At 54.1% G+C, this 27,241-nt stretch overlaps 2 protein-coding genes across 4 annotated transcripts in view; one reads left to right on the forward strand and one right to left on the reverse strand.

Moving 5' to 3' along the window:
* The window catches only part of KIAA1522 (KIAA1522 ortholog), a 36,878-nt gene extending 12,515 nt beyond the window's left edge, over nt 1-24,363 (forward strand). The window contains exons 1-7 of one of the 3 annotated variants that reach the window (XM_025395742.1): nt 15,333-15,524; nt 17,478-17,648; nt 17,753-17,808; nt 18,349-18,472; nt 19,053-19,166; nt 19,257-21,806; nt 22,232-24,363. In XM_025395742.1, coding sequence (XP_025251527.1) covers nt 15,467-15,524; nt 17,478-17,648; nt 17,753-17,808; nt 18,349-18,472; nt 19,053-19,166; nt 19,257-21,806; nt 22,232-22,254 — 3,096 coding nt within the window. In that variant the 5' untranslated portion in view covers nt 15,333-15,466 and the 3' untranslated portion in view covers nt 22,255-24,363. Of the gene's footprint in view, nt 1-15,332; nt 15,525-17,477; nt 17,649-17,752; nt 17,809-18,348; nt 18,473-19,052; nt 19,167-19,256; nt 21,807-22,231 lie in introns of those variants that run through there. The other 2 variants (XM_025395732.1, XM_025395753.1) reach the window with 2 other exon arrangements.
* A 269-nt stretch (nt 24,364-24,632) lies between these two features.
* The window catches only part of YARS (tyrosyl-tRNA synthetase), a 46,281-nt gene continuing 43,672 nt past the window's right edge, over nt 24,633-27,241 (reverse strand). Inside the window, exon 13 of the mRNA XM_025395766.1 lies at nt 24,633-25,480. Coding sequence (XP_025251551.1) covers nt 25,370-25,480 — 111 coding nt within the window. The 3' untranslated portion in view covers nt 24,633-25,369. The remainder of the gene's footprint in view (nt 25,481-27,241) is intronic.

Raw genomic sequence — 27,241 nt, forward strand, 5'->3', positions numbered from 1 at the left:
TTTTTTTTTTTTTTTTTTTTTTTTTTTGAGACGGGGTCTCGCTCTGTCACCCAGGCTGGAGTGCAGTGGCCGGATCTCGGCTCACTGCAAGCTCCGCCTCCCGGGTTCACGCCATTCTCCTGCCTCAGCCTCCCGAGTAGCCGGAACTACAGGCGCCCGCCACCGCGCCCGGCTAGTTTTTTGTATTTTTTTAGTAGAGACGGGGTTTCACCGTGTTAGCCAGGATGGTCTCGATCTCCTGACCTCGTGATCCGCCCGTCTCGGCCTCCCAAAGTGCAGGGATTACAGGCTTGAGCCACCGCGCCCGGCCACACCTGGCCTTTTTAAAGAAAAACACCCCCCCCACACACACACACATATTTTGAGACAGAGTCTTGCTCTATCTCCCAGGCTGGAGTGCAGTGGTGTGATCTTGGCTCACTGCAACCTCCACCTCCTGGGTTCAAGCGATTCTCCTGCCTCAGCCTTCTGAGTAGGTGGGATTACAGGTGTGTGCCACCATGCCTGGCTAATTTTTGTATTTTTAGTAGAGATGGGGTTTCACCGTGTTGGCCAGGCTGGTTAAAAAAAATATTTAACAGGCCGGGCGCGGTGGCTCAAGCCTGTAATCCCAGCACTTTGGGAGGCCGAGACGGGCGGATCACGAGGTCAGGAGATCGAGACCATCCTGGCTAACACGGTGAAACCCCGTCTCTACTAAAAAAATACAAAAAACTAGCCGGGCGAGGTGGCTGGCGCCTGTAGTCCCAGCTACTCGGGAGGCTGAGGCAGGAGAATAGTGTAAACCCGGGAGGCGGAGCTTGCAGTGAGCTGACATCCGGCCACTGCACTCCAGTCTGGGCGACAGAGCGGGACTCCGTCTCAAAAAAAAAAAAAAAAAAAAAATATTTAACAGGCCGGGTGGGGTGCTCACACCTGTAATCCCAGCACTTTGGGAGGCCGAAGCAGGCAGATCACCTGAGGTCAGGAGTTCGAGACCAGCCTGACCAACATGGTGAAACCCCATCTCTACTAAAATTACAAAAATTAGCTGGGCGTGGTGGCGCGCGCCTGTAGTCCCAGCTACTTGGGAGGCTGAGGCAGGAGAATCGCTTGAACCCGGCAGGCGGAGGTTGCAGTAAGCCGAGATCGTGCCACTGCATTCCAGCCTGGGCGAGAGTGAGACTTGGTCTAAAAAAAAAAGACCTACCTTACACAATTGTCTTGTGGATAAAATGAAGTAATGCACGAAAGCGGTTAGCACAGAGCCTGGCACATAGTAAACACTAAGTAAAAGGGTGCTACTATTTTGAACACTGTAACTACAGAAATACAGTCAGTTTGATACATTTGTACACACAGGCACGTGACACTCATGGGGAGGTGGCTCGTGGATTCTAACTGCAGCAGGGCTCCGGATCGGCGTTCTCCCAGCTCCATTGCACTCCTCAGAGCGGTAGCCTCTGGAATGAGAGAGCGGGCAACCCACCTGCCCCACCTGGACTGGCCCGGCTTTCCCTTGTGCGCCCTAGGCTGGGCGGCTCAGCAGGTCTCCCAGGTTCCGGGAGGGCGGAGCCAACGGGATGCGCGCCAGGCCCCGCCCCTCCTCCGGTCCCGCCCCCTGTCTGGCCATTGGCCGCAGAGCTCGGGGGCGTGGTCGCGCTGGGGCTGGGGGCGCCCGCGGTGCCCGCCCGCGAGTCTCGCTGCCTCCCTCCCGGGGCTGCGGGCCCGGCGGCCGGGCTGGCTGGGCCGCGCTTGGGTTCCCGCGCCGGCTCCCGCGCCCGCCATGGGCAACTCACACCACAAGAGGAAGGCCCCCAGCGGTCCCCGGGTCCGCAGCTTCTGGCGGTTCGGGCGGTCGGCGAAGAGGCCGGCAGGTAGGGGCCGGGGTGGGGGCGGGGCAGGCAGGGAGAAGGGTCCCTGCTGCGGCCGTCGCCACCGCCGCTGCCCTCTCCCGGGGCCTAGAGTGAGTGTGGGGGGTTCGGGAATCCCCGCGCAGACCCCACCCCTCACAGGCATACGGAGACACACGTACACGGTAATACCCACCGGCGGGCACACGTACATGTTCGCAGTTTACACAGTCACACGCACAACACCCACTCAGATGTACGGACACGCAGACACAGGATCACATACACCATCACACCCACACCCTCGTACCATCGCAGTAGGACGCACAGAGCCTGAGACACAGGTACATGTATACCTATGCATGCGGTTTACACAGCCACACGAGCTACACCCACGCGCAGATCCAGACACATAGGCACAGTCGTTCACACACATCGGTCATGTGGGTACAGTTGCCCAGCGTCTTAGGCACACAGATGTACACACAGATTCGTAACTGCACAACCAACCAGACTCGCACTCAGGCTCACGGCAGACCCTAAGGCACTCGAACACACACGCTTATTTCCCAGATCTTAGCCCCCAACAGGCTGAAGGCTGAAAGTTTGTAGGAGGGAGGGGAGACAAAGGTGGAAGGGAGAAGCTGGAAACCCGGGGCTGGAGGCTCGGGACCGCCTCCATCTGGCGCGATCGGGAGTCGGACTGGTTTTCTTGGCTCCCTCCCTGCCCCCACCCGCGCCACCGCGATTTCTCCCCGCCTCCCCCGCCCCCCGTCCCCGCGGTCCCGGAGGTCGCCGCCGCATCTCCCCCTTTCAATGCAGCCACCCAGCTGGAACGCAGCCCTTGCCGGCTGCTGCGGGATCCCTCCGCGGGTCACATTCCAGGCTCCAAGGGGGAGGGGAGGGAATGGGGAAGGCCTCCAACCCCAGGAGATGGGATTCCTGTTTCCCCCAAGTGCGGCAGTTCAGGGTATCCCCGAGGGGTGCTGAAGGAGGGGCTATCGAGAGTGCCTAGTTTTCTTACTGGTGAATCCAGAGATGGGGGAAGGGCAGGGTGATTGTTCCATTCCCCTCTCCCTAAGATAGAGGGTCTTCAACATAGGCAGGCACCTAAGGGATACCTGTTGGTCTGGGGGAGTGAGGAAATCCCAGAGGAGGTGGGGTGAAGGGGGCCCTGCTGTGGTGGGAGAATCTAGGGGTGTATTCCCAGGATGGCCCACATTCCTAGAGATTCCGAACCAGAGCTTGATGATCTCATCGCTCCATGGAGGGGGTGGTGGAAAGAGCCTGGGCTGGGAAGTGGGAGACCTCTCCTCTCAATGAGGCTCTGGAATAGGCACTGGTGACCTTGAGCAGATTCCTTTCACTTCTCTTGATCACCCTGGCTCCTACAGGGGCCCTGTCTATGAAATCAGGGGCCCTAGGTGACTTCTTGGGACCTTTACCGTTCTGGCTATCCATTTCCTGGATGAAGAGACTGAGGTCCAGGAAAGAGGGACTTGTCCAAGGTCATTTGCCTATGGTGGTTTGAGGTAGTAATGTAATCAAAATGACAATAAGAAAACGGTTAAGTAAGTTCAGTTAGGCTCTTTGAGGATTTCTCAGAAGGTAGAATCTCTAGGACCTTCCAGCACTCTCCCTGCCCCAGCAGTCCTGAAAGTCCTAACTGCCTACCTGTCTCATAGAATCTGCACTGAGGGGGCAGGACTGGGGCTCTTCATCTGTCCTCTGATGGTCGCTCCGATCTGATGGTTTCCTAGGAACTAACTGTGGGCCCAGACTTGTGACCATTTGTGATGGAGGAGAGAGAAGATAAGAAGGCTGTGTTTATAGTCTCTTGCCTACTGGCCCTTGAGGAAGTGGCCTGGGGCTTCCAGCAACACTTGTGAGCTTCTAGCTCCTGTTGAAACTCATGGCTCAACTCAGGCTTTAAGGCGTTCTGAAAAAAATTAGAAAGCAATGTCAAGACAACACAGAAATTAAGTGTGGGGGCTAGGAAATATTCTAGGCTATATATCAAAAGCCTTCTGGGTTGGGGTCAGCTTTAGAAAACTGAGGAGATGGCCGGGCGCGGTGGCTCAAGCCTGTAATCCCAGCACTTTGGGAGGCCGAGACGGGCGGATCACGAGGTCAGGAGATGGAGACCATCCTGGTTAACCTGGTGAAACCCCGTCTCTACTAAAAAATACAAAAAACTAGCCAGGCGAGGTGGCGGGCGCCTGTAGTCCCAGCTACTCGGGAGGCTGAGGCAGGAGAATGGCGTAAACCCCGGACGCGGAGCTTGCAGTGAGCCGAGATCTGGCCACTGCACTCCAGCCTGAGCGACAGAGCGAGACTCCGTCTCAAAAAAAGAAAAGAAAACTGAGGAGATAGTCCTAATTGGTATTTGAAGTAACCACAGGATTGAAATTAGTCCTAAATTGTTGGTTAAATGAGATAACCAGGGATTTGTTTCAGCTGTGGGGTATGGTTGTGAGCAAAGGCATGGAGTTGAGGTCAGGTGAGGTGGCTCATGCCTGTAATCCCAGCATTTTGGGAGGCTGAGGTGGGAGGATCGCTTGAACCCAGGAGTTCGAGAGTAGCTTGGGGCAACATGACGAGACCCCCCCCCCCATTTCTACAAGAAATAAAACATTATCTGGGCGTGGTGGCACATGTGCCTTTGGTCCCAGTAGTTTGAGAGGCTGAGGTGAGGGGATTATGTGAGCCTGGGAGGTCAAAGCTGCAGTGAACCGATCGTGCCACTGCACTCCTGTCTGGGTGACAGAGTGAGACCCTGTCTCAAAAAAAAAAAAAATGAATGGGCTGGATGCTCACACCTGTAATCCCAGCACTTTAGGAGGTTGAGGTGGGTGGATCACCTGAGGTCAGGAGTTTGAGACCAGCCCAGCCAACATGGTGAAACCCTGTCTCTACTAAAAATACAAAAACTAGCCAGGCATGGTGGCAGGCACCTGTAATCTCAGCTACTTGGGAGGCTGAGGCAGGAGAATCGCTTGAACCCAGGAGGTGAAGGTTGCAGCGAGCCGAGATTGTGCCACTGCACTCCAGCCTGGGTGACAAGAACACGACTCCATTTCAAAAACAAAAAACAAATGGAGTTGAGACTGAACATGGAGGTGGGAGGGAAAAGTAGCCGAGGGTCCTTTTCTTGAGGTTCCATTGGGAATGTAGACCTCAGTACCTTTGGTTTTACTTGTGCTGAGGATCCTAAGTCATCCTCGGCGTCAGCCTCTGCTGTGACAGGCCCAGGTGGGGACTGGAGCTTGAGTATAAGTACTCAAGTGCCAGTATAAGTAATCATTTCATTAGTCTGTGAGAGAAGGAGGGAGAGAGTACAAGGCAGGGAGAGAGGTCTGGAGTCTGCAGGCCATAGGGAGCCAGTGAAGGTGTTTGAGCAAGGGGGAGGAGTCTACAAAAATGGGGTGTTAGGAAGATGGCTCTAGGGTGGGGGCAGGTGCAGGTAGGACAGGTTGAGGGGTGGGGTGGTGAGAGTGGAGGCTGAGAGACTGTTGTAGTAATCCAGGGGAGAGGTGATGAGGTGAGGGCTGGGGACAGGGTGCGGACTGTGGGAGTGGAGAGGAGTGGCAGCTACAGAGAGAGACTTCGGAGGAAGTGACTGAATTGATAAGACCTGGGATTAACCAGATGTTGAGAGTATCAACTTGGCCGGGCGCGGTGGCTCAAGCCTGTAATCCCAGCACTTTGGGAAGCCGAGGCGGGTGGATCACGAGGTCAGGAGATCGAGACTATCCTGGCTAACATGGTGAAACCCCGTCTCTACTAAAAATACAAAAAACTAGCCGGGTGTGGTGGTGGGCACCTGTAGTCTCAGCTACTTGGGAGGCTGAGGCGGGAGAATGGCGTGAACCCGGGAGGCGGAGCTTGCAGTGAGCCGTAAGGGCCAGAGGGAGCTGTGTGGGCTTCTGTGCTTGAGGCTGCTTGGCTGGGAGATGGTAGCAAAGATAAAAATAAGGCCCTATGCTGTCCCTTTACATCAGTTAGTTCATTTGTCCTTTGTCCTCCAACAGTCCCACAAGCGACAGGCTATTCTCCCATTTTAGAGATGAGGAGGCTGGAGTTCAGAGAAGTGAAGTCACTTTCTCAAGGCCACAGCAAGGAGATGGCTGAATCTGGATTCAGACTCAAGCCTGTCACATTACAAAGCCTGTGCCCTTCATCCGTTTAGGAATAGAAGGGTGTCATCTTATGATGGAGGTGCCTGCGTGTCCTCTGGGCAGAGAAAGCCTGCAGCCCCCAGGGATTTGGACTATGTAGAGAGGACTAGTGGAGGAAGCACTGTGGGGAGGGTTATGGGTTGAGGACTAAGCATTAAAGCCTCCAAGCGCTTAGAGAGGGAGCAAGTGGGAAGGGGAAATCAAGACTCAAGGAAGGGTTGATCCCTCGGATCAAATGCCCTTGGAAGGTAGAGAAGGGTGAAGGTGTATGAGGTGAGGCATCCTGACTGCGGGAAAGACACTGTAACCTGCCAGGAGTGTTTGGTCTTGGCATTCAGGGATCCACCCAACTCTCCCCTCCAAAGGCTAGCTGGGCACTTGGTTCTGGGCGGGTTGGGGAATGGTGGTGGGTGTGAATTGGTAGCCTAGGAAGACCTGCCCTCTTCCTGTTCCCACGCATTGCATGGTCAAGCTTACACACGTGGCACTCCTTCTGGTTGGATTTATTGTTCCCATCGTGCACATGGGGAGACTGAGTGAAGGGACTGCTGGAGTCAGAACATCTGGAATTCTTTTCATCCCTCCCCTTGCCTGTAGACCTGGAGGTTTAACTTCTTGGAGTCTGGGGTCTTTGGTAGGTTCCACAGCTGGAGAAGGCTCCCTCCTCCATTCCCCCCATGTCTCCTCCCCTTTCTTGTGGGGAGACTTGTGACCAACTGCTTGGGTGACTTGCTTGTGGGAGCCCTGGGCTTCCAGATAAGAGGCTGGTCCAGCTCTCTTTGATCTGAGGGATCTGAGATAAGCAGAATCTCCTTGCTGCCCCAGGCCCCAACTCAAAGCAGGGAACCACTGACCCCCCATCCTTCTAGGGGCAGAGTCATCCATGGTGAGAGCTCTTTGGAGATCATCTCTCCAACCCCCACCACATCTCAGATGAAGAAACTGAGGCCCAGAAAAGCACAGTGCCTGGCTCAGGATCATGTTGCAATTAAGGGGAAATGCAAGCTCCAACCTAGGACTCCTCACTTCAGGGCAGTGAGATCTGGTCTGGGCCTGGAATTCCTTTCCCTCCCAAACTGAGGGGTTAGGGCTGCCAGATGGAGGGGTATCACTGAGGAGAGATAGGGAGCTGATGTCAAGTGTTCCTTATCAGACCTTATCTTAATGGCCCTTAACCCTACTTGAGATTTGAAGAGAGCTGGAGTAGAGGGGAGAGGAGGCTGCTGGTGGCATGGGAAGAACATGAGTCAGAGTTGGGCTCACATCCTGCCTTTGCCATTACTGGCAGTGTGACCTTGGGCAAATCTCTGACCTTTGGGGTCAGGGTTTACACTAGATTGTGTGGCTTTCTTTAAGGTTCCCAGGCACTCTGTGAGGTGGGTATTAGTCCCACATTACAGATGAGGGGATTGAGGCCCAGAGAGGCCAATTCATTCATCCAAGGCCTGGAATCCAGACCTCCTGATTCCCGCTCGCTCTTCTCCTTACTCTGTGGTGGCTGCCTCTGGCATCCATAGGATGGGGATAATCATGCCTTGAAGGAACTAAGGAAAGGGCTGTGGAAAGTTAGAATTGTGCCTTGGCTGAAAGGGATTATTATGTCATTGCTGGGAGCAAATACTAGCCCAGAAACTCATTAGGACATTTATTAATATTATTGTAGCTAATTCCTCCGTGCACTACTGCCTGTTCCCCCAGGGCACCCCGTGGGATGGGCTCCTCCCCTCCCTCCTCTGGGCACTCCCTGCCCCCCATTATTTACCTTAGAACCGGCCTGTCAGCTCTGTCCCTGCTGGGGTGGGGCTGGACACCAAGGGAAGGAAGGAGGGGGATTCCCGCACAGGTGGGGTACAGTGCCCCCACTTTCTTTGGGCAGGGATTGAGGTCGTGCCCCGACCCCTCAACCTCCCTTACCCATTAACTTTCTCAGACTTAGGATCACTAAGGTTGTTGGAGTGAGACCCAGGTTCAACCACTCCCTGGTTGGATGACCTTGAGCAAGTTAGTCACTTTCCCTTGAGCCTCCTGGTGCTCATTTGTAAAAAGGAAACTACTGCCTTTTAACTTTCTTGTTAGGTGTTCTGCGATACAGTAGAAGAGAAAGTGTTTTGAGAACCATAAAGCGCTTCCACCTGAAAGTTTGTTATGCTCTTTTTCCTTTGTTTTGCCTCTTTGGGAATAAAATCTACAAACATTCTGGTTTCTGCTTCTGCTTCTAGAATGTGTAACGGTGGGGGGGCAGGGGCCCTTCATTTGTCCACCTGTACAGTGAGGGGTTGAGGCTAGGGGCCTCTGAACACCCAGGATTCTGGCTCATGGGCTGGCCAGGGACAGTTCGGACAGGAGTAGGGAGTTGGGGGCTGGGTTGGCTTTGGAGGGTTCAGCCTCCTGAGCAAGGCCACCTGGACAGCTGTGCCCTCCCCCCTCATTCCTCTCCCCTGAGTCAGGCCTGCCTGGCTGTGGGCGCGCCACCACCCCCGCCCCTTGCTCTGGAATGGGGCAGGTTGAGGCCTCACCCCATGGAGGATGTTGCCAAGACAGTGTGTGCGCATGTGCATGGCCTTGGGAGGCAGGGGCTCCCTCCCCATTCTGCCCTTTCCCCAGGCTTTGGAAAGCCCCTGAGTAGGGGCTACACACACCTGTTTTTCTGTACACACAGCCCCTTGGCAGGCCCTGTGTGGGTCTGTGCAGTTGCTCACGGGTGAGGAAAGCAGGGACTAGGGTGGCTTAGGTGTGCTTTATGGGTGTTTATTATTGTTTGTTTGAGATGGAGTCTTACTCTGTCACCCAGGCTGGAGTGCAATGGCGTGGTCTTGGCTCACTGTAACCTTCGCCTCCCGGGTTCAAGCAATTCTCCCGCCTCAGCCTCCTGAGTAGCTGGGATCTCAGGAGCTTGACACCACACCTGGCTAATTTTTGTATTTTTAGTAGAGTCGGGGTTTCACTATGTTGGTCAGGCTGGTCTTGAACTCCTAACCTCGTGATCCACCTGCCTTGGCCTCCCAAAGTGCTGGAATTACAGGTGTGAGCCACGGTGCCCGGCCATGTGGGTGTGGTTTTTAGAGTCCCCACCTGTGCAGGGCACCTGGCTAATTTTTTTTTTTTTTTTCAAGATGGAGTCTTGCTCTGTCACCCAGGCTGGAGTGCAGTGGCATGATCTAAGCTCACTGCAACCTCTGCCTCCCGGGTTCAGTGGGACGCTGCCTGCTGCCCGAGTCTCTGCCCTGGTAAACTGTCTGAGTTGAGGAGCCCGCAAGTGTGCTTCCCGGTGTGCCCTGTGTGCTGGGGACGTGGCCACCAGAAGCAGTGTCTTCTCAGATCCAGGAAGCCTCCTCCCCCAGGCAGGTTGGGGATGAAGGTGCGGTATGGGGTGCTTCCCTCATGGCCTCAGCCCTAGGCTGCACCTCTGGATTGCCAGGGCAGAAAGCCCTGCAACAGGGACTCTAAGTGTGGCCGTGGGCAAGGTCTTTCCACTCTCCGGACCTCAGTTTCTTTGTGAAGTACCCTTCCCAGTCACCTGAGACTCAGGTTGTTGAGCCCCTCCCCAACCAAGCCACAGGTGTATAGATCTGGGGTGACTCGGAGAGGCTGCGGGCTCTGACTTGGGTGGGGAGGGGGAGGGGGTGTTGCTGGGGCAACCAGATGTTATCGAATGTAAGCCCTTGGATTTCTGGGAATTTGCAGCTGTGGCCCTGACTGCCAGCTGTGGGCTTGGGACCTTGATGAGCTGATGTTCCTCTACCCCTGTCTTGACAGGAACTCAGCCCTTAGTTTCCCTGCTTAGAGGGTAGCTGAGGATGACTGTCCTGTATGGTGAAAGGCTCCAGTTTTAGAGCCAGCCAGAGTTTGGGAAGTCACCTAGCTCTCTGAGCCTCATAGGCCCATGATCAATTACTAGGAAAGTACCTTCCAGTACCTGCCTCGAAGAACTTTTGTAAGACCCATGAGGACAGAGACTGCATTTTGCCTTTCACCAGGACCTGGCATGGTGCCTGGCATGAATTAATCACCCTGCAAATGTCGGTCTACTGGTCTTTTCTGTTTGTGTGAGACTGATAAGAAGGGTGGGTGGGTGGGTGTATCTGGCCTAAGAGGGGAAGAGTGGGGACAGTAGGTGGTCAAGAAACCTCCAATTTGTAGAGTCCCATGACCCTTTTTCAGAGGGGAGATCAGGTTTGTAGCTGGCACAGCGCACAGAACATGACTTTTGGATTCAAGTTGTTCTGAGTGAGAATACTGATTTGCCATTTATACCGTGGAGGCCAGAGAGGGCAGCTTTATAATGCTTGCTCCCTCTGGTCTCCATTCCCTCTTCTATAAAATGGGAATAAAAGTGCCTACTTCTTAGGATTGTTGTTTAGATCTCATTGATTTGTTGATGTGACGATTCAGCTCCACAAATGTTTGTTCTCTGGAGAGCAAGACCTCAGCTTGTACTTGAGTAGTCTCAGAGGCCAGTGCTAGGGTGGCAGCAAATGGAGAAGGAACTGCAGGGGGATTGTGTTGCTTGGGAGCCTCTGTGAATTTTTAGTTCCCTAGAGACTCAGAGAGAAAGGTGCTATGACAGAGGGGTGTCCTTAGGCACGGCTGGTGGGATACTGCACAGATACATATATATAGTTCACAGATTCTCTTTTACAGTCTCTGCTGTGCTTTTTAGAGTTACCAGGGGAATCTTTTTTTTTTAAGTTTTATTTTTATGTATTTACTTTTTTTTTAGAGACAGGGACTTACTCTGTTGCCCAGGCTGTAGTGCAGTGGCACAATTATAGCTGACTGTAACCTCGAACTCCTGGGCTTAAGCCCAGCCTCCCAGGAAACCTTTTTTTTTTTTTTTTGAGATGGAATTTTTTTGCTGTCTTGCCCAGGCTAGAGTTCAATGGCTGTGATCTTGGCTCACTGCAATCTCTGCCTCCTGGATTCAAGAGATTCTCCTGCCTCAGCCTCTCGAGTAGCTGGGATTACAGGCGCCTGCCACCACACCTGGCTAATTTTTTTTTTCCCCCAAAATGGGAGTCTTGCTCTGTCACCCAGGTTGAGTGCAGTGGCATGATCTCAGCTTACTGCAACCTCTGCCTCCTGGGTTCAAGCAATTCTCCTGCCTCAGCCTCCTGAGTAGCTAGGATTACAGGCGCCCGCCACTGCGCCTGGCTAATTTTTGTATTTTTAGTAGGGACGGGGTTTCACCATGTTGACCAGGCTGGTCTCAAACTCCTGACCTCGTGATCCACCCACCTTGGCCTCCCAAAGTGCTGGGATTACAGGCGTGAGCCACCACACCCGGCCTTTGTGTATTTTTTTTTAGTGGAGATGAGGTTTCACTGTGTTGGCCAGGCTGGTCTGGAACTCGAGCTCTTTTTTTTTTTTTTTTGAGACGGAGTTTCACTCTTCTTGCCCAGGCTGGAGTGCAATGGCGTGATCTTGGCTCACCGCAACCTCTACCTCCTGGGTTCAAGTGATTCTCCTGCCTCAGCCTCTCCAGTAGCTGAGATTACAGGCATGCGCCACCATGCCTGGCTAATTTTGTATTTTTAGTAGAGACAGGGTTACTCCATGTTGGCTGGGCTGGTCTCGAACTTCCAACCTCAAGTGATCCACCCACCTCGGCCTCCCAAAGTGCTGGGATTACAGGCGTGAGCCACCACGCCCGGCCTGGTCTCGAACTCTTGATCTCAGGTGATCTATCCGCCTCAGCCCCCCAAAGTGCTAGGATTACAGGTGTGAGCCACAGTGCTAGCCCAGAATTTTTTTTTTTTTTTTTTTTTTGAGATGGAGTCTCATTCTGACCCAGGCTGGAGTGCGATGGCATGATCTCAGCTTACTGCAACTTCTGCCTCCTGGGTTTAAGCAATTCTGTCACCTCTGCCTCCTGAGTAGCTGAGACTATAGGTACACACCGCCACCACACCCAGCTCATTTTTGTGTTTTTAGTAGACAGGGGGTTTCACCATGTTGGTCAGGCTGGTCTTAAACTCCTGACCTTAAGTGATCCACCTGCCTCAGCCTCCCAAAGTGCTGGGTTACAGACGTGAGCCACCGTGCATGGCCGGAATGTTATTATTATTATTATTTTTTGAGACGGAGTCTCGCTCTGTCGCCCAGGCTGGAGTGCAGTGGCCGGATCTCAGCTCACTGCAAGCTCCACCTCCCGGGTTTACGCCATTCTCCTGCCTCAGCCTCCTGAGTAACTGGGACTACAGGCGCCTGCCACCACGCCCGGCTAGTTTTTTGTATTTTTTTAGTAGAGACGGGGTTTCACCGTGTTAGCCAGGATGGTCTCAATCTCCCGACCTCGTGATCCACCCGTCTCGGCCTCCCAAAGTGCTGGGACTACAGGCTTGAGCTGCTGCGCCTGGCCTGGAATATTTTTTAAGTGTCACTACCCAGCTGAAACCCTCAAGGTCTATGGGGCCTAGCCTGACCTGGCACCTGCTCTCCTCTGATTCGGTCTCCTACCATTCTTTCCATTGCTCAATCCTCCAGCCATACTGGCCTCTGTCTTCCCTGAAACCCACCACTCCTGCCTCAAGGCCTTTCCACTTGCTGTAGCCTGTCTAGAAGACTCTCCCCCAGGTACCTGCCCTGACTGGCTCCTCAGTATTCAAGTCTCAGTTCCAATGTCCTTTTCTGTTTATTTTATTGTATTTATTTATTTTTGAGACAGAGTCTCACTCTTGCCCAGACTGTAGTGCAGTGGCGGGATCTCGGCTCACTGCAACCTCTGCCTCCTGGGTTCAAGTGATTCTCCTGCCTCAGCCTCCTGAGTAGCTGGAATTACAGGTGTGTACCACCACACCCGGCTAATTTTTTTGTCCTTTTAGTAGAGACAGGGTTTCACCGTGTTGGCCAGGCTGGTCTCAAACTCCTGACCTCAGTTGATCTGCCCGCCTCGGCCTCCCACAGTGCTGGGATTACAGGCATGAGCCACCGCGCCTGGCCAATTTTATTTTTTTTGTTGTTGTTGTTGAGAGGGAACCTCGGTCTGTCGCCCAGGCTCCATGGAGTGCAGTGGTGCGATCTCAGCTCACTGCAAGCTCCACCTCCCGGGTTCACACCATTCTCCTGTCTCAGCCTCCTGAGTAGCTGGGACTACAGGCGCCCACCACCACGCCCGGCTAATATTTTTGTATTTTAGTAGAGACAGGGTTTCACCGTATTAGCCAGGATGGTCTCGACCTCCTGACCTCGTGACCTGCCTGCCTCGGCCTCCCAAACTGCTGGGATTACAGGCGTGAGCCACCATGCCCGGCCTGATTTTATTTTTTAAAGATGCCTGTCACCAAGGCTGGAGTGCAGTGGCTGGAACATGGCTCACTGCAGCCTCAACCTCCCAGGCTTAAGCAATCCTCCTGTCTTAGCCTCACAACAGCTGGGACCCCAGGTGTGTGTCACCATGCCTGGGTAATTTTCAAAGTTTTTTGTAGAGATGGGATCTTGCCTTGTTGCCCAGGTTGATCCTGAATTCCTGACCACAAGCCATCTTCCTGCCTCCCACAGTGCTGGGATTACAGGTGTGAGCCACTGTGCCCAGCCTATTCTTTTCTTAGAGGGACTTTTCTTGACAACCTAACTAAACCACTCTCCCCTCTGGCCCCACCAAACCTTCCTGTCACGGCTCTAGAGTCTTCACTTCCCAAAATTACATTGTTAGTTTACCTCATCCATGTATTCATCAAATATTTTTTGAAGTCAACTCATAACATGTTCCATGGCCGGGCGCAGTGGCTCAAGCCTGTAATCCCAGCACTTTGGGAGGCCGAGATGGGCGGATCACAAGGTCAGAAGATCAAGACCATCCTGGCTAACACGGTGAAACCCCATCTCTACTAAAAAATACAAAGAACTAGCCGGAAGAGGTGGCGTGGCGGGCGCCTGTAGTCCTAGCTACTCGGGAGGCTGAGTCAGGAGAATGGCATAAACCCGGGAGGCGGAGCTTGCGGTGAGCTGAGATCCGGCCACTGCACTCCAGCCTGGGCGACAGAGCAAGACTCCGTCTCAAAAAAAAACAACAACAACAACAAAAAAAGCATGTTCCAGGCACTGATTTTGACTCTGGGGATAAACTGGTGAGCAAGATAAAGTTCTTCTCCATTAACTATAGTCCCTAGTACTAGGTTAATACATGTTTGCTGATCAAATGAATGGATACAACCATCTTTTTTTTTTTTTTTTTTCTGAGATGGAGTCTCGCTCTGTCAGGCTGGTGTGCAGTGGTGGAATCTTGGCTCACTGCAACTTCCGGCTCCCGGGTTCAAGAGATTCTCCTGCCTCAGCCTCCCGAGTAGCTGAGATTACAGGCATGCACCACCACACCAAGCTAATTTTTAATTTTAATTTTAATAGAGACAAGGTTTCACCATGTTGGCCAGGCTGATCTCGAACTCCTGACCTCAAGTGATCTGCCCGCCTTGGCCTCCCAAAGTGCTGGGATTACAGGCGTGAGCCACAGCAATCTTAAAAAGAGGAGTTATTGGCCTTGTTTTCATATGAGGTCATGACTTGTGTTGATGGAGCTGGATTTGAACCTGGACCTGACTTCTTTCCCAGTACTTCTCCACCTCACCTCCTTTTTTACTGCCTTCACTCATGGGCTGTTTCTTGGCTAATTATGTTCTCCCTGCCTGGTGATCCAGGACAGATTCACTGACAGAGTGGGGCCAATGTGAAGAATTCCAGGCTAGGGGAGAAGGAGGTCTGCTTTGAAGTCGAGCCTCTGCAAGATTAAGTGTGATCTTGGAGAGTTCACTATGTTTCTCTGGGCTTCTGATGTCACATTGCCAAAGTAGGAAGAAAGTCCTGTGGAAAGTGTGGGGCTGAACATATGTATGAGGAGCTGTACCTCCAGCCACTGTGGTTCTGCTCTGGGCATCTCCCTGGCTTCCCAGGACTGTGTCCTGGGACTGGCCCCTGCCCCTCTGGGGGCCTCTGCCCACAGCCTTGCCATCCCACTAGCAGCTCTGGGCTCCTGCCTGGCTGCTACAGGCTCTGAGCTCTTTCCCCAGGGAATTACTCTAGCCAGCCAGGAGGCTTACAGGTGGGCACTCTGCCAAGTCTAGTCTGGTGGCCCCTCCACCTACCATCTGGCAGCTGGGACCCCTGCCTTAACTCTGGACTTGGGGGCAGGATGAGTGATCCGCTACTGGATTGAGTATCTTCGTTCCTCCTAATCATACTCTACTGGAGCAGAACACCCACGGACTCCTGGCCGCAGTTTCCTTTCTGTGCCTCTGCACCCCCTTTGAGGGGCGGGGTCGGCAGATGGGCGGGATCAGTGGCGAAGGTGGGAGGAGGACCTGGAGAGCAGCCCCTCCCCCTCCTCTGCCTGGAGCCGGCGCTCTGCGGCTGGGCGGGAGGGCTCACATCCCCATAGTGCTGGGTTACAGTGAAGGCACGCCCCGCACTCTGCTCTGGAGACGCTGGGTGGGATAGGGAACATCCCGAGTGGCGCCCGCAGTCATGGTGGTGTTCGTGGGCCGCCACCTCCCGGCGCTCCTAGGGCTATTTAAGAAGAAGGGTGAGTGGGTGTGGCTTGGGGGGAGGGGAGGGATGCTCGATGCCTCCCTTTGCCAGACCCTTATGTAGAATGGGGGATCAAGACTGGGCAAGAGTAATGGGGTGGGGGCTGGAGGCTGATAATGAGGCCAGAATCTCCCGTCCGGCTGTGCTTTTGTCCAGCCGCTTTGTTGCTGCCTTTGTCTGGGCCCTGCTTGTGGCTTGGGAGGATGGATCCAGGTGTCTCTGACCTTGAAGCCTGCAGCCCTCCCGCGAGACTTGCCTCCCTGCCGGGGTACCCACACTTTACTGGGTACAGCCTCCCAGTCAAGATGTACTAGCCTTTCTAGTGTGCCGGGGAGGACGGGACGTGGACAGCCCAGAAGAGAGGAGAGTAGTATCACTGCAAGTTGGGGAGCCTGCTCAGTGAAATCTTGTTTAGAGGCCTGGGAATGGAGAAGTTTTGGAGGGAGGGGCCTGTTCCTCCTTCCTTCTCCTAGGAATTGGGCTTTCAGTCCTGGATTAAGACATAGGGATCAGAGTTTATTGGACTTTTGAGGGTTGGGGGCCCCCAGTCTGAGTGTGATCCATGAGTCCCCTCTGGAAACCTGGAGCTGAGTCCAGGGTCTGTCTGACTCCTATTGCTGAGTGACCTTAGGCAAGGCCTTGCCCCTTTGAACCACTTCCCCACTGGCAAAATCTGGGGATCTAGGACACTGCTCTGGTCAGATCTGTTGGGGGCCTCCTAGCTCTGACCTGTGGGATTCCTGCAGACTCCCTGGGGCAGGAGCTGTGGCTGTTGACGAATGGGCTGAGGGAGGAGGAAAGGCAGGTTTCTGAACTGAGGACCCTGCTCCTGGGGCATGGCCCTTTAAAGGGCTTGTTTTGTTCCTGTCGCTTTATAAGGTGCTACCAAGGTCACATGACCCTTCCAGTGCTTTTGCTTATGTTGTGGGTTTCATTTAAAGGGGGGCTGGGGCTGCAAAGTGCTGACACAGCCCCCCATCCCCAGGATTAGATGGCCAGCCCCTCCACAGGCGGGGCTTGTAACAGGATCCTTTGTAATGGATCTCTGGCTCCTCTGCAGCAGGGGCCAGGGCCAGGGCCAGGGCCTCCAGGAGAGGGGGATACCTGGGACTATTTCCCCAAGAGAGACTGGAGCTCCCTTGGGCGGGTGGAGGGGCCTGGGTCTTTCTTCTCCCCTCCCCTGCCCATCTTTCCACTAAGGGGCAGACACATGGGTGAGTGGGGGACCCAGGAACTTATCTCCCTGGTCTGCATCCTCCCTAGGATTTTCTGGGAATCTGGTTGTAACTCATGCCAGCTCTCCTTCCTGATTTCCCATGGTGTCTTCTTCCTGGACCTGGGTCAAGCGGTGGCATGAAAAGGGTGGTTTGTTTTCCTGTGAAGTGGGGTTTTGGGTATGGAGGCGAGAGCAATGTATTTGCTATGGGCTATGTGTATACTCGGGATGTCTTTTGTGGGGCCCTGAGTGATGTGTGAGTACACAGTCGTGTATATACTTGGTTACTGTTTGTGTATATACAGAGCAGGGACTGTGGGTGTTGTGTTTACGTGTGGGCTGGGTGTGCTCAGTGTGCATACCTACGTGTGTTTATACTCAGATGCCCTTTGTTTATATACATGAACGACGTCTGTGGGTGCTGTGTACATACACAGTAGACCTGTGTACCTGTGTGCCCTGTGTGTGGTGCCTTATATGGGGCCCTTTGTGTGGTATGGGTACTTAGATTTATGTACACTTGGGTGTAGTTTGTGTATATGGGGGCTGTGTGTGTTGAGTGTTTACTGCAGAACTGTAGGTTATGTGTCCAGACTGGGGGAAGGGGGCATTGCTTGTATATGCAAGGGCTGTGTGCAGTCTGGGGACCATGGGTGCCCTTGCCATGGTACCTGTGCACCTGCAGGGCCCAGATGCCTTTGCCTCATTTCCCTTCCTCCTCCCTCCCACTAGGCTCTGCCAAGGCTGAGAATGACAAACGTCTAAGTGTAGGGCCCGGCCAGGGGCCAGGGTCTGCAGTGGATGAGCACCAGGACAACGTCTTCTTCCCCAGTGGGCGACCCCCGCACCTGGAAGAGCTGCACACTCAGGCCCAGGAGGGGCTCCGCTCCCTACAACACCAAGGTAACCTTCCTCTCCACTCCACTCCCCTCTCCTCCCTCCAGTGCTGCATTGTCAGCTCTCAAGGTCAGGGGCCTAACTCAACAAACCCTTCTGGTGTCTTCCAGAGAAACAGAAACTGAACAAGGGCGGCTGGGACCATGGAGACACCCAGAGTATCCAGGTGAGCCCTGTCTCCAACTCAGTCCTGACTCTTCTCTACCTGCTTGACCCCTGGCAAGGATATCTTGGAACATTTCTGGGTCTCAGTTTCTTTCCTCTATCACAAAAGGCTACACTAAATGACCCCTGAGGGCCAGTCCAGGGTTTCTCAGTGCTAGGTGATGCTGGAGGGGATATGTGACTCAAAAGTTCGAGTGAGAGGCTAGACATGGTGACTCACACCTGTAACCCCAGCACTTTGGGACACCAAGGTGGGTGGATCACTTGAGGTCAGGAGTTGGAGACCAGCCTGGCCAAAATGGTGAAACCCTGTCTCTACCAAAAATACAAAAATTAGCCAGGTATGGTGGGAGGTACCTATAATCAAGCTGCAGGATAATCGCTTGAACTCAGGAGGCGGAGGTTGCGGTGAGCCAAGATTTCGCTACTGCACTCCAGCCTGGGCGACAGATTCGTCTCAAAAATAAAAAAAGTTCCACTGGGGAGCCTTGAGGAGGCAGCCCCACCCAGATCAGGGCCTGATCTCCTTCTACCCTGATAGTCCTCACGGACGGGGCCGGATGAAGACAACATCTCCTTCTGCAGCCAGACCACCTCCTATGTGGCTGAGAGCTCCACAGCAGAGGACGCGCTCTCCATCCGCTCGGAGATGATCCAGCGCAAAGGTGGATTCACGGGCAGGGGAGAGGGACAGGGGGCACCACTGGGTCCCAGCATCTGTAGCTTCTTTTCCTCCTTATCCAGTGTTTCGCCAGGCTCTCTGATTCAATGAATTCGGGAAACACGGTACCCTGTGTCCTCTTGCACATTCATGATACACACTAACTATAAAGCAGTTTAAGAGTTAGAAAATCTTAACTGTTGGAGGCCTGGTGTAACTACGTGCCAGCTGTGTGACCTTGGGAAAACCCTTAACCTCTCTGAACTTCCATTTGATATTCTCTAAAAATGAGGATAAGTACCTTATTGGAATGAATGCCAAATGTTTAGCATGCTGACTAACACATAATAATATGTTTACTAAATAATAAGCTATCACTAAAGGGAAATTACCATCGTTGACTTAGTAGCCTTCCAGACATCTTACAGAAAAGAAGCCTCTAGCTTTGTTTAACCTAGCCTTGCCCATACCTACTTGACTGCGGAAATCATTTCTCGCAGAGCTCTTACTACAAAAGTAGTGCCCTGCAGAATGTGCCCTGAGTCCTTTGCTGTAACAGTTTTTCTCCCCCGACCGGCCCCCAGGCTCCACCTTCCGACCCCATGACTCATTTCCCAAATCTGGAAAGTCAGGGCGGCGTCGGCGGGAGCGGCGGAGCACTGTGCTAGGACTCCCGCAGCATGTGCAGAAGGAGCTCGGTGAGGCCTGGTTTAGGAGGGCAGTGGTGGTGGGTGGGGAGCCTTGGTCATCCCTCTCTGCTGACCCCACCTCCTCCCTGTCCCTTCCAGGCCTGCGGAATGAGCGTGAGGCACCAGGCACGCCCCGGGCTCCTGGTGCACTGGATGCTGTACGCATCCCCACAGTGGACGGCCGCCCCCGAGGCACCTCAGGGATGGGGGCCCGGGTGTCCCTGCAGGCGCTGGAGGCAGAGGCGGAGGCTAGTGCTGAGACAGAGGCCATGCTGCAGCGCCACATTGACCGTGTCTACCGGGATGACACCTTTGTTGGCCGGTCCACGGGCGCCCGGCCCCCACCATTGACCCGGCCCATGTCCTTAGCAGTGCCTGGATTGACAGGAGGGGCAGGGCCTGCAGAGTCCCTGAGCCCGGCCATGTCCATCTCCCCCCAGGCCACCTACCTGTCGAAGTTGATTCCACATGCTGTGCTGCCACCCACAGTGGACGTGGTGGCCCTGGGCCGCTGCAGCCTGCGCACACTAAGCCGCTGCAGCCTGCACTCGGCCAGCCCAGCCTCAGTCCGCTCGCTGGGGCGCTTCTCCTCGGTCTCCAGCCCACAGCCCCGCAGCCGCCACCCATCCTCCTCCAGTGACACCTGGAGCCACTCTCAATCCTCCGACACCATTGTGTCTGACGGTTCCACCCTCTCCTCTAAGGGTGGCTCTGAGGGCCAGCCGGAGGGCTCTATGGCTAGCAATAGCATGGCACCCCCTCCCCAGGGAGGCAGTGGGAGGGGCTCCCCCAGTGGGGGCAGCACCGCTGAGGCCTCAGACACACTCAGCATTCGGAGCAGTGGGCAGTTGTCTGGCCGGAGTGTGTCCCTACGTAAGCTGAAGCGGCCTCCACCCCCTCCCCGCCGGACCCACTCCCTCCATCAGCGGGGCTTAGCAGTGCCTGATGGGCCCTTAGGGTTGCCCCCTAAGCCTGAGCGTAAGCAGCAGCCCCAGCCGCCTCGGCCACCCACCACTGGTGGCTCAGAAGGGGCGGGGGCAGCACCCTGTCCACCCAACCCAGCAAACAACTGGGTACCTGGCTTGTCTCCGGGTGGCTCCCGGCGCCCCCCACGCTCCCCAGAACGGACGCTTTCACCTTCCAGTGGATACTCGAGCCAAAGTGGTACTCCCACCCTCCCTCCCAAGGTCCTGGCAGGTCCCCCTGCTTCCCCAGGCAAGGCCCAGCCCCCTAAACCAGAGCGTGTCACGTCCCTTCGCTCCCCTGGGGCCTCCGTCTCCTCTTCCCTCACGTCTCTATGTTCCTCCTCCTCTGACCCAGCCCCCTCAGACCGCTCTGGGCCACAGATGTTGACCCCCCTGGGTGACAGGTTTGTCATACCTCCTCACCCCAAGGTGCCTGCCCCCTTCTCTCCACCTCCCTCCAAGCCCAAGAGCCCTAACCCAGCTGCCTCTGCTCCAGCCGCCCCTGCTATGGTTCCTGGGCCTGTTTCTACCACTGATGCCAGTCCCCAGTCCCCTCCCACTTCCCAGACAACCTTGACCCCACTGCAGGAGTCTCCTGTCATCTCCAAAGACCAGTCACCCCCACCATCCCCACCCCCATCTTATCATCCACCCCCACCACCCACTAAGAAGCCAGAGGTGGTTGTGGAGGCACCATCTGCCCCAGAGACTGCTGAGGAGCCCCTCCAAGATCCCAACTGGCCCCCACCCCCACCCCCTGCCCCTGAGGAGCAGGACCTGTCCATGGCTGACTTCCCCCCACCTGAGGAGGCCTTTTTCTCTGTGGCCAGCCCTGAGCCTGCAGGCCTTTCAGGCTCCCCAGAGCTTGTCAGCTCCCTGGCTGCTTCATCCTCCTCAGCTACTGCTTCGCAGAGTCAGCCCCAGGCTCCTCCAGCCCCGCCAGCCCCAGCTCCTGCTAGTTCTGCCCCAGGGCATGTGGCCAGGCTCCCTCAGAAGGAACCGGTGGGCTGCAGCAAGGGCGGTGGGCCTCCCAGGGAGGACGTAGGTGCGCCCCTGGTCACGCCTTCGCTCCTGCAGATGGTGCGGCTGCGCTCTGTGGGTGCTCCAGCAGGGGCTTCCACCCCAGCACTGGGGCCATTGGCCCCCCAGAAACCACTACGAAGGGCCCTGTCAGGGCGGGCCAGCCCAGTGCCTGCCCCCTCCGCAGGGCTCCATGCTGCCGTCCGACTCAAGGCCTGCAGCCTGGCCGCCAACGAAGGCCTCTCAAGTGCCCAGCCCAACGGACCGCCTGAGGCAGAACCACGGCCTCCCCAGTCCCCTGCCTCGACGGCCAGCTTCATCTTCTCCAAGGGCACTAGGAAGCTGCAGCTGGAGCGGCCCATGTCCCCTGAGACCCAGGCTGACCTCCAGCGGAATCTGGTGGCAGAACTCCGGAGCATCTCAGAGCAGCGGCCACCCCAGGCCCCAAAGAAGTCACCTAAGGCTCCCCCGCCTGTGGCCCGCAAGCCATCTGTGGGAGTCCCCCCACCCGCCTCCCCCAGTTACCCTCGAGCTGAACCCCTTACTGCTCCTCCCACCAATGGGCTCCCTCACACCCAGGACAGGACTAAGGGGGAGCTGGCGGAGAATGGAGGTGTCGTGCAGCTGGTGGGTCCAGAGGAGAAGATGGGCCTCCCGGGCTCAGGTACAGTGGGCAGTGCTAGGGTGGGGTCCCATTGCTGATGATGGGAAGTGGGAATTATTTGCTCTTGGATCTTTAACTTTTATGGTCTGAGAATGCCTGGGAAGGGCCAGCTATCACCCTTGCTGGGCCCCAGAGGAGGAGAATGGTGTGTGAGTGTCAGGCCTACTGTGTCTGAATTCCAAGGTTCAATAGCCAAATTCCTGGCTAATTTTGTATCTTTCCCTGCCCTTCCTAGCTACATTGTAAAGTGTGGGGCAGTGACACCTACATTATAGTGTCTGAACATTTGTAGGGTGTCCAGCCCAGTGCTGCAGGCATAGTAAAAGGGGTAACAAGGTTGGGTGAGGGTATGCCTTGTTGGGCTCTTAGTGCCAGAACTAAGCCAGGAGGCCCCTTGCTAAGTGTCCCTTCTTTTTCTCCCCCAGACTTACAGAAAGAGCTGGCCTGACCACCAGGCACCTCACTGGCACTGCTGACCCATCCCAGAAACACAATCTCAGGGACCCGAGCAGCTCCAAGGACGAGAGGATACAGCAGACACAACCTAATAGAGAGGGCGCCTGCAGCCTTAACCTCCACGGCCTTCGATATTTATGCAAGCCTGGTGTTGCTCCTGTCCTCCGAACCATCCCGCGCTCATGCCTTTTCCCGAATGGGGTCACCTCCGGCAGTTGCCGCTTCAGTCTTGGCCTTAGCCTCATCTTGAAGGAGGTAGCTGGCGGGAGAGGGTGGCTGCGCCCCCTGCTGGCCCTGAGGCCGCAGAGTTGGGAGCAGGACACCTCATCTAAGTTTCATTTTTTTTTCATGTCCAAACCATGCACATACTATAGTCCAGAATCAAAGCACTTTTGAAAAGTGGCTGCATGGCCATCCTCCAGGGCCCAGGAAGTTGCATTCCAAGGGCCTGTTTACATGGCAGCAGAATCCATCCCCAGCAGCCAGCCCATAGCTTGAGACCAGTCTGTGCCCTCCTGCCCAATCCAGTTTACTCCTTCTCTTGCTTGGTTCCTGGAGATGGCCAAGTCATTTTGTTCCCACAGGCTTCTCTAGGCTGGGGGCAGGGGTGGGGCTGTGGAATTCCAAAGCACAAAAGGTGCAGAGAGGATTAGCCTTCCTGTGCCTCAACTCACCAACCACCCTCCTGCCTTCCAGTTCTGCCAGGTGCTCCATGCTGGGGACAAGTAGGAGACTGCCAGGGCCCAAAGAGATGGGTGAGCAGAAGAGCAGTAGAGTCATCTCGGGGCACTTGGCAGTGTCAAGCACCTGCCCCTTGCCTCCTTGACCACACTGGGGTGGGTGGGCACCCAGCACTTCAGAGGCAGGAGCCTTTGGGCTGAGCAAGCACCGAGGAGGTGGATGGAAGGGAGCATCTGGAGGGGGAGAGCTTCCTTGAGCAGTAGGCCCAGGCCTGGCCCTCCACACTTCATTCTCTGACCCTTCTCTCTCCTCGTGTCGGTGGATGTCCTTTCTGCAGCTGCTTTTCAGCACAGGTGGTTCCACTGGGAGGAGCTAATGCTGAGTGACAAGGATGGGAAGCCACAGGTGCATACTCAAGTCTTCCCTAGTCAGTGAGGGACATCCAGTGCTCCTAGGGCAGGCTGGGTCGTGGTCCCCTAGGTATCAGCCTTTCTTACTGCACTCTCCTCCAGGAATGTTAACCTTTCTATTTTCAGCCTGTGCCACCTGTCTAGGCAAGCTGGCTTCCCCACTGGCCCCTGTGGGTCCACAGCAGCGTGGCTGCCCCCCAGGGCCACCCCTTCCTTCTTGATCCTCTTTCCTCAACAGTGACTTGGGCTTGAGTCTGGCAAGGAACCTTGCTTTTAGCTTCACCACTAAAGAGAGAGGTTGACATGACCTCTCCGCCCCCTCACCAAGGCTGGGAACAGAGGGGATGTGGTGAGAGCCAGGTTCTCCTCTGGCCCTCTCCAGGGTGTTTTCCGCTGGTCACTACCATCTTCTCCTCGTAGCTAATCAATCAATATTCTTCCCTTGCCTGTGGGCAGTGGAGAGTGCTGCTGGGTGTACGCTGCACCTGCCCACTGAGTTAGTAAAGAGGATAATCGGTGAGCACTGTTCTGCTCAGAGCTCCTGATCTACCCCACCCCCTAGGATCCAGGACTGGGTCAAAGCTGCATGAAACCAGGCCCTGGCAGCAGCAACCTGGGAATGGCTGGAGGTGGGAGGGAGCCTGACTTCTCTTTCCCTCTGCCTCCTCCAACGTTACTGAACTCTTCATCCTGTTAGATCTTCTGAGCTTGTTTCCCTGCTGGGTGGGACAGAGGACACAAGGAGAAGGGAGGGTCTAGAAGAGGCAACCCTTCTTTGTCCTCTGAGGTAAATGAGCTTGATCTAGAGCAAATGGAGAGACCAAAAGCCTCTGATTTTTAATTTCCATAAAATGTTAGAAGTATATATATACATATATATATTTCTTTAAATTTTTGAGTCTTTGATATGTCTAAACAAAAAATCCATTCCCTCTGCCCTGAAGCCTGAGTGAGACACATGAAAAAAACTGTGTTTCATTTAAAGGGGTTAATTAAATGATTAAAACTTGGCTGTGCCTATTGCTTCTTAATGCGGGGGGGACAGGGCAGTGGCCTGGGCCCACATTTAGAAGGGAAAATGTTTTGCCTGCTGCACACATTGGACCCAAGTATGGGCCTCTTCTGCCTAGTACTGCCAAAGGGACTGTCAAGGTGTTTTGTCCATCTTATACCCCCCACTCCCCCATTACAGGGTAAAGGAACCCCAGACCAGGTGAGGGGCCATCAGCTGCCTCACACTTGTGTTCTCTCCTGAGATGGTACAGCTTACATCCAGACACCCTTGTTCAGACATTTTATTTGAATTTATGACAATGATGGGGATTGAACCGAGATGCCTTATGGAGAAGTACCCCACCCTCTCTGAAGACAGAATCACTCCCTGCCATTCATTCTGCCTGATGCTAACACACAGCTGGTTTAGGGAATGTCCCAGGCTAGCTGGATCAAGGGAAATTCCAAGAGCCCTGGGGCAGGCCCTGCCCCCCAGTGCCAAGCCTCAGTGTAAGCAGACGTTGGGAAAGCTGCCAACCACTTGGTAGACCACTAGGTTCTCTGTTTTCCCTTCCCTTTCCTTTTCAAATCCCACAGTTTCCTGTTGGGGAGAAGCTGTAATTAGCCCAGTCCAGGTACTGGATCCCAGCTAGAGGCGCAGCTGCTGGGATAACTCCAAGAAAACCTGGGCACCAGTATTTTTCCAATTACAAGGACTGTGGCATAAATTTTTAAATGAGTTATACTGAAACCAGATTTCTCCAGCTGCCAAGGGAAGAAGGTAGGGCTGGACTCCCTGCTGCGGCCCAGCCCTTGTTAGGGGTCGGTCTCTCACTGTAGCCAGACAGGATGATCCTGGGTTCCGGGGAGGGTGAGCTGCCCATTGCTGATTTCTGCACCAAATAAAGAGTCCAAACCCGCTGCTTCCGTGTCCTGAGAGATGGGCAGATGGGTGATGGATGGAGCAGACTGCAGAGAGCAGATGACACGGTGGTGGAAGAAGGGAGGAAGATGCTGGGCTGGCTAGCTAATGTTCCCCCCTTTCAGCGATTTACAGGAAATGGACCCCAGCTTGGTCATGAAGTTGGTTTGCTTCCACTGTGCGATGCACTCCTCAGAAATTTTAAAGTCAGCCTGGACAAGATAGATAAAAATGATTTTAATGATGGTGGTGGGACTGCAAGAAAACCCTTTTTTTTTTTTCCTTTTTTTTTTTGAGGCAGAGTTTTGCTCTTATTGCCCAGGCTGGAGTGCAATGGCGTGATCTCGGCTCACCACAACCTCTGCCTCCCAGGTTCAAGTGATTCTCCTGCCTCAACCTCCTGAGTAGCTGGCACTACAGGCAGGCACCACCACACCCAGCTAATTTTGTATTTTTACTAGACATGGGGTTTCTCCATGTTGGTCAGGCTGGTCTTGAACTCCTGACCTCAGGTGATCCACCTGCCTTGGCCTCCCAAAGTGCTGGGATTACAGGCGTGAGCCACCGCGCCCAGCCTGAAAACTCTCTTATATACCAGTAGGGTAAGCTGGCTCAGCTTTCCTAAGAGATGTTTGTCAAAAGCTTTCACATTCATCTTTTGACTCAAGTAAGTTCATTTTAGGGAGTTAGTTTAAGAAAATAAACCTAAGTGCAAAGGCCTATGCACCAAGACATCTGTCACAGTCACATCATTCTAACAGTGAAAAACAGAACAACCTCAATGTCTAGTAAGAGTTTAGATTTTGACAATTATGGTAGAATACTATACAGTGCAACCCCTCGATTTTTTTTTTTTTTTTTTTTTTGAGATGGAGTTTTGCTCCTATTGCCCAGGCTGGAGTGCAATAGCGTGATCTCGGCTCACCACAACCTCTACTTCCCAGGTTCAAGCGATTCTCCTGCCTAAGCCTCCTAAGTAGCTGGGATCACAGGCATATGCCACCATGCCTGGCTAATTTTGTATTTTTAGTAGATCTCCATGTTGGTCAGGTTGGTCTTGAACTCCCGCCCTCAGGCGATCTGCCTTCCTCAGCCTCCCAAAGTGCTAGGATTAGAGGCGTGAAAGAAATCATGGCCAGGAGGCTCGGCGCAGTGGCTCATGCCTGTAATCCCAGCGCTTTGGGAGGCCCAGGTGGGTGGATCATGAGGTCAGGAGCTTGAAACCAGCCTGGCCAACATGGTGAAACCCCATCTCTACTAAAAATACAAAAATCAGCTGCATGTGGTGGCAGGCACCTGTAATCCCAGCTACTTAGGAGGCTGAAGCAGGAGAATTGCTTGAACCTGGGAGGCGGAGGTTGCAGTGAGCTGAGATTGTGCCACTGCACTCCAGTTTGGGCGACAGAGCAAGACTCCATCTAGGAAGGATAAATAAATAAATAAATAAAATAAAATAAAATAAAAATCATGGCCAGGTACAGTAGCTCATGCCTATAATTCCAGTGCTTTGCAAGGCTGAGTGAGGCGGGAGAATCACTTGAGTCCAGGAGGTTTACAGGCTTGAGGTTACAGGGAGCTATGATGGTACCACTGTAATCCAGCTTGGGTGAGAGTGAGACCCTGTTTCTAATTAATAAACAGCATTTAGCATGACAAACTGTAAACGTATTATCACTCCAAGCATAGCAAAAGACCAGAAGGAAATAATCACTAATGACATTCTTTAGTATCTCTAGGTGGCAGGACTAGGATATTGTGGTTTTTCTGTTTGTTTTTCTCCTATATTTTAGATGTTTTCTACCATGAAAATTTATTTTATAGCCAGAAAAAAGAGATTCACAAAGTCAGCCTAGAAAACCAGGAAAGGAGGGAGTAGGCAAAGCAAATGGCCTCATGCAAGAGGATGGAGAGTAGAAACGACTCTCAGTGTCCTCCAGAAGCACTTACCTATCTCACTGAAGAAACACGGTATT

The sequence above is a fragment of the Theropithecus gelada genome, chromosome 1 (assembly GCF_003255815.1).
Source record: "Theropithecus gelada isolate Dixy chromosome 1, Tgel_1.0, whole genome shotgun sequence".
Classification (NCBI taxonomy): domain Eukaryota; kingdom Metazoa; phylum Chordata; class Mammalia; order Primates; family Cercopithecidae; genus Theropithecus; species Theropithecus gelada.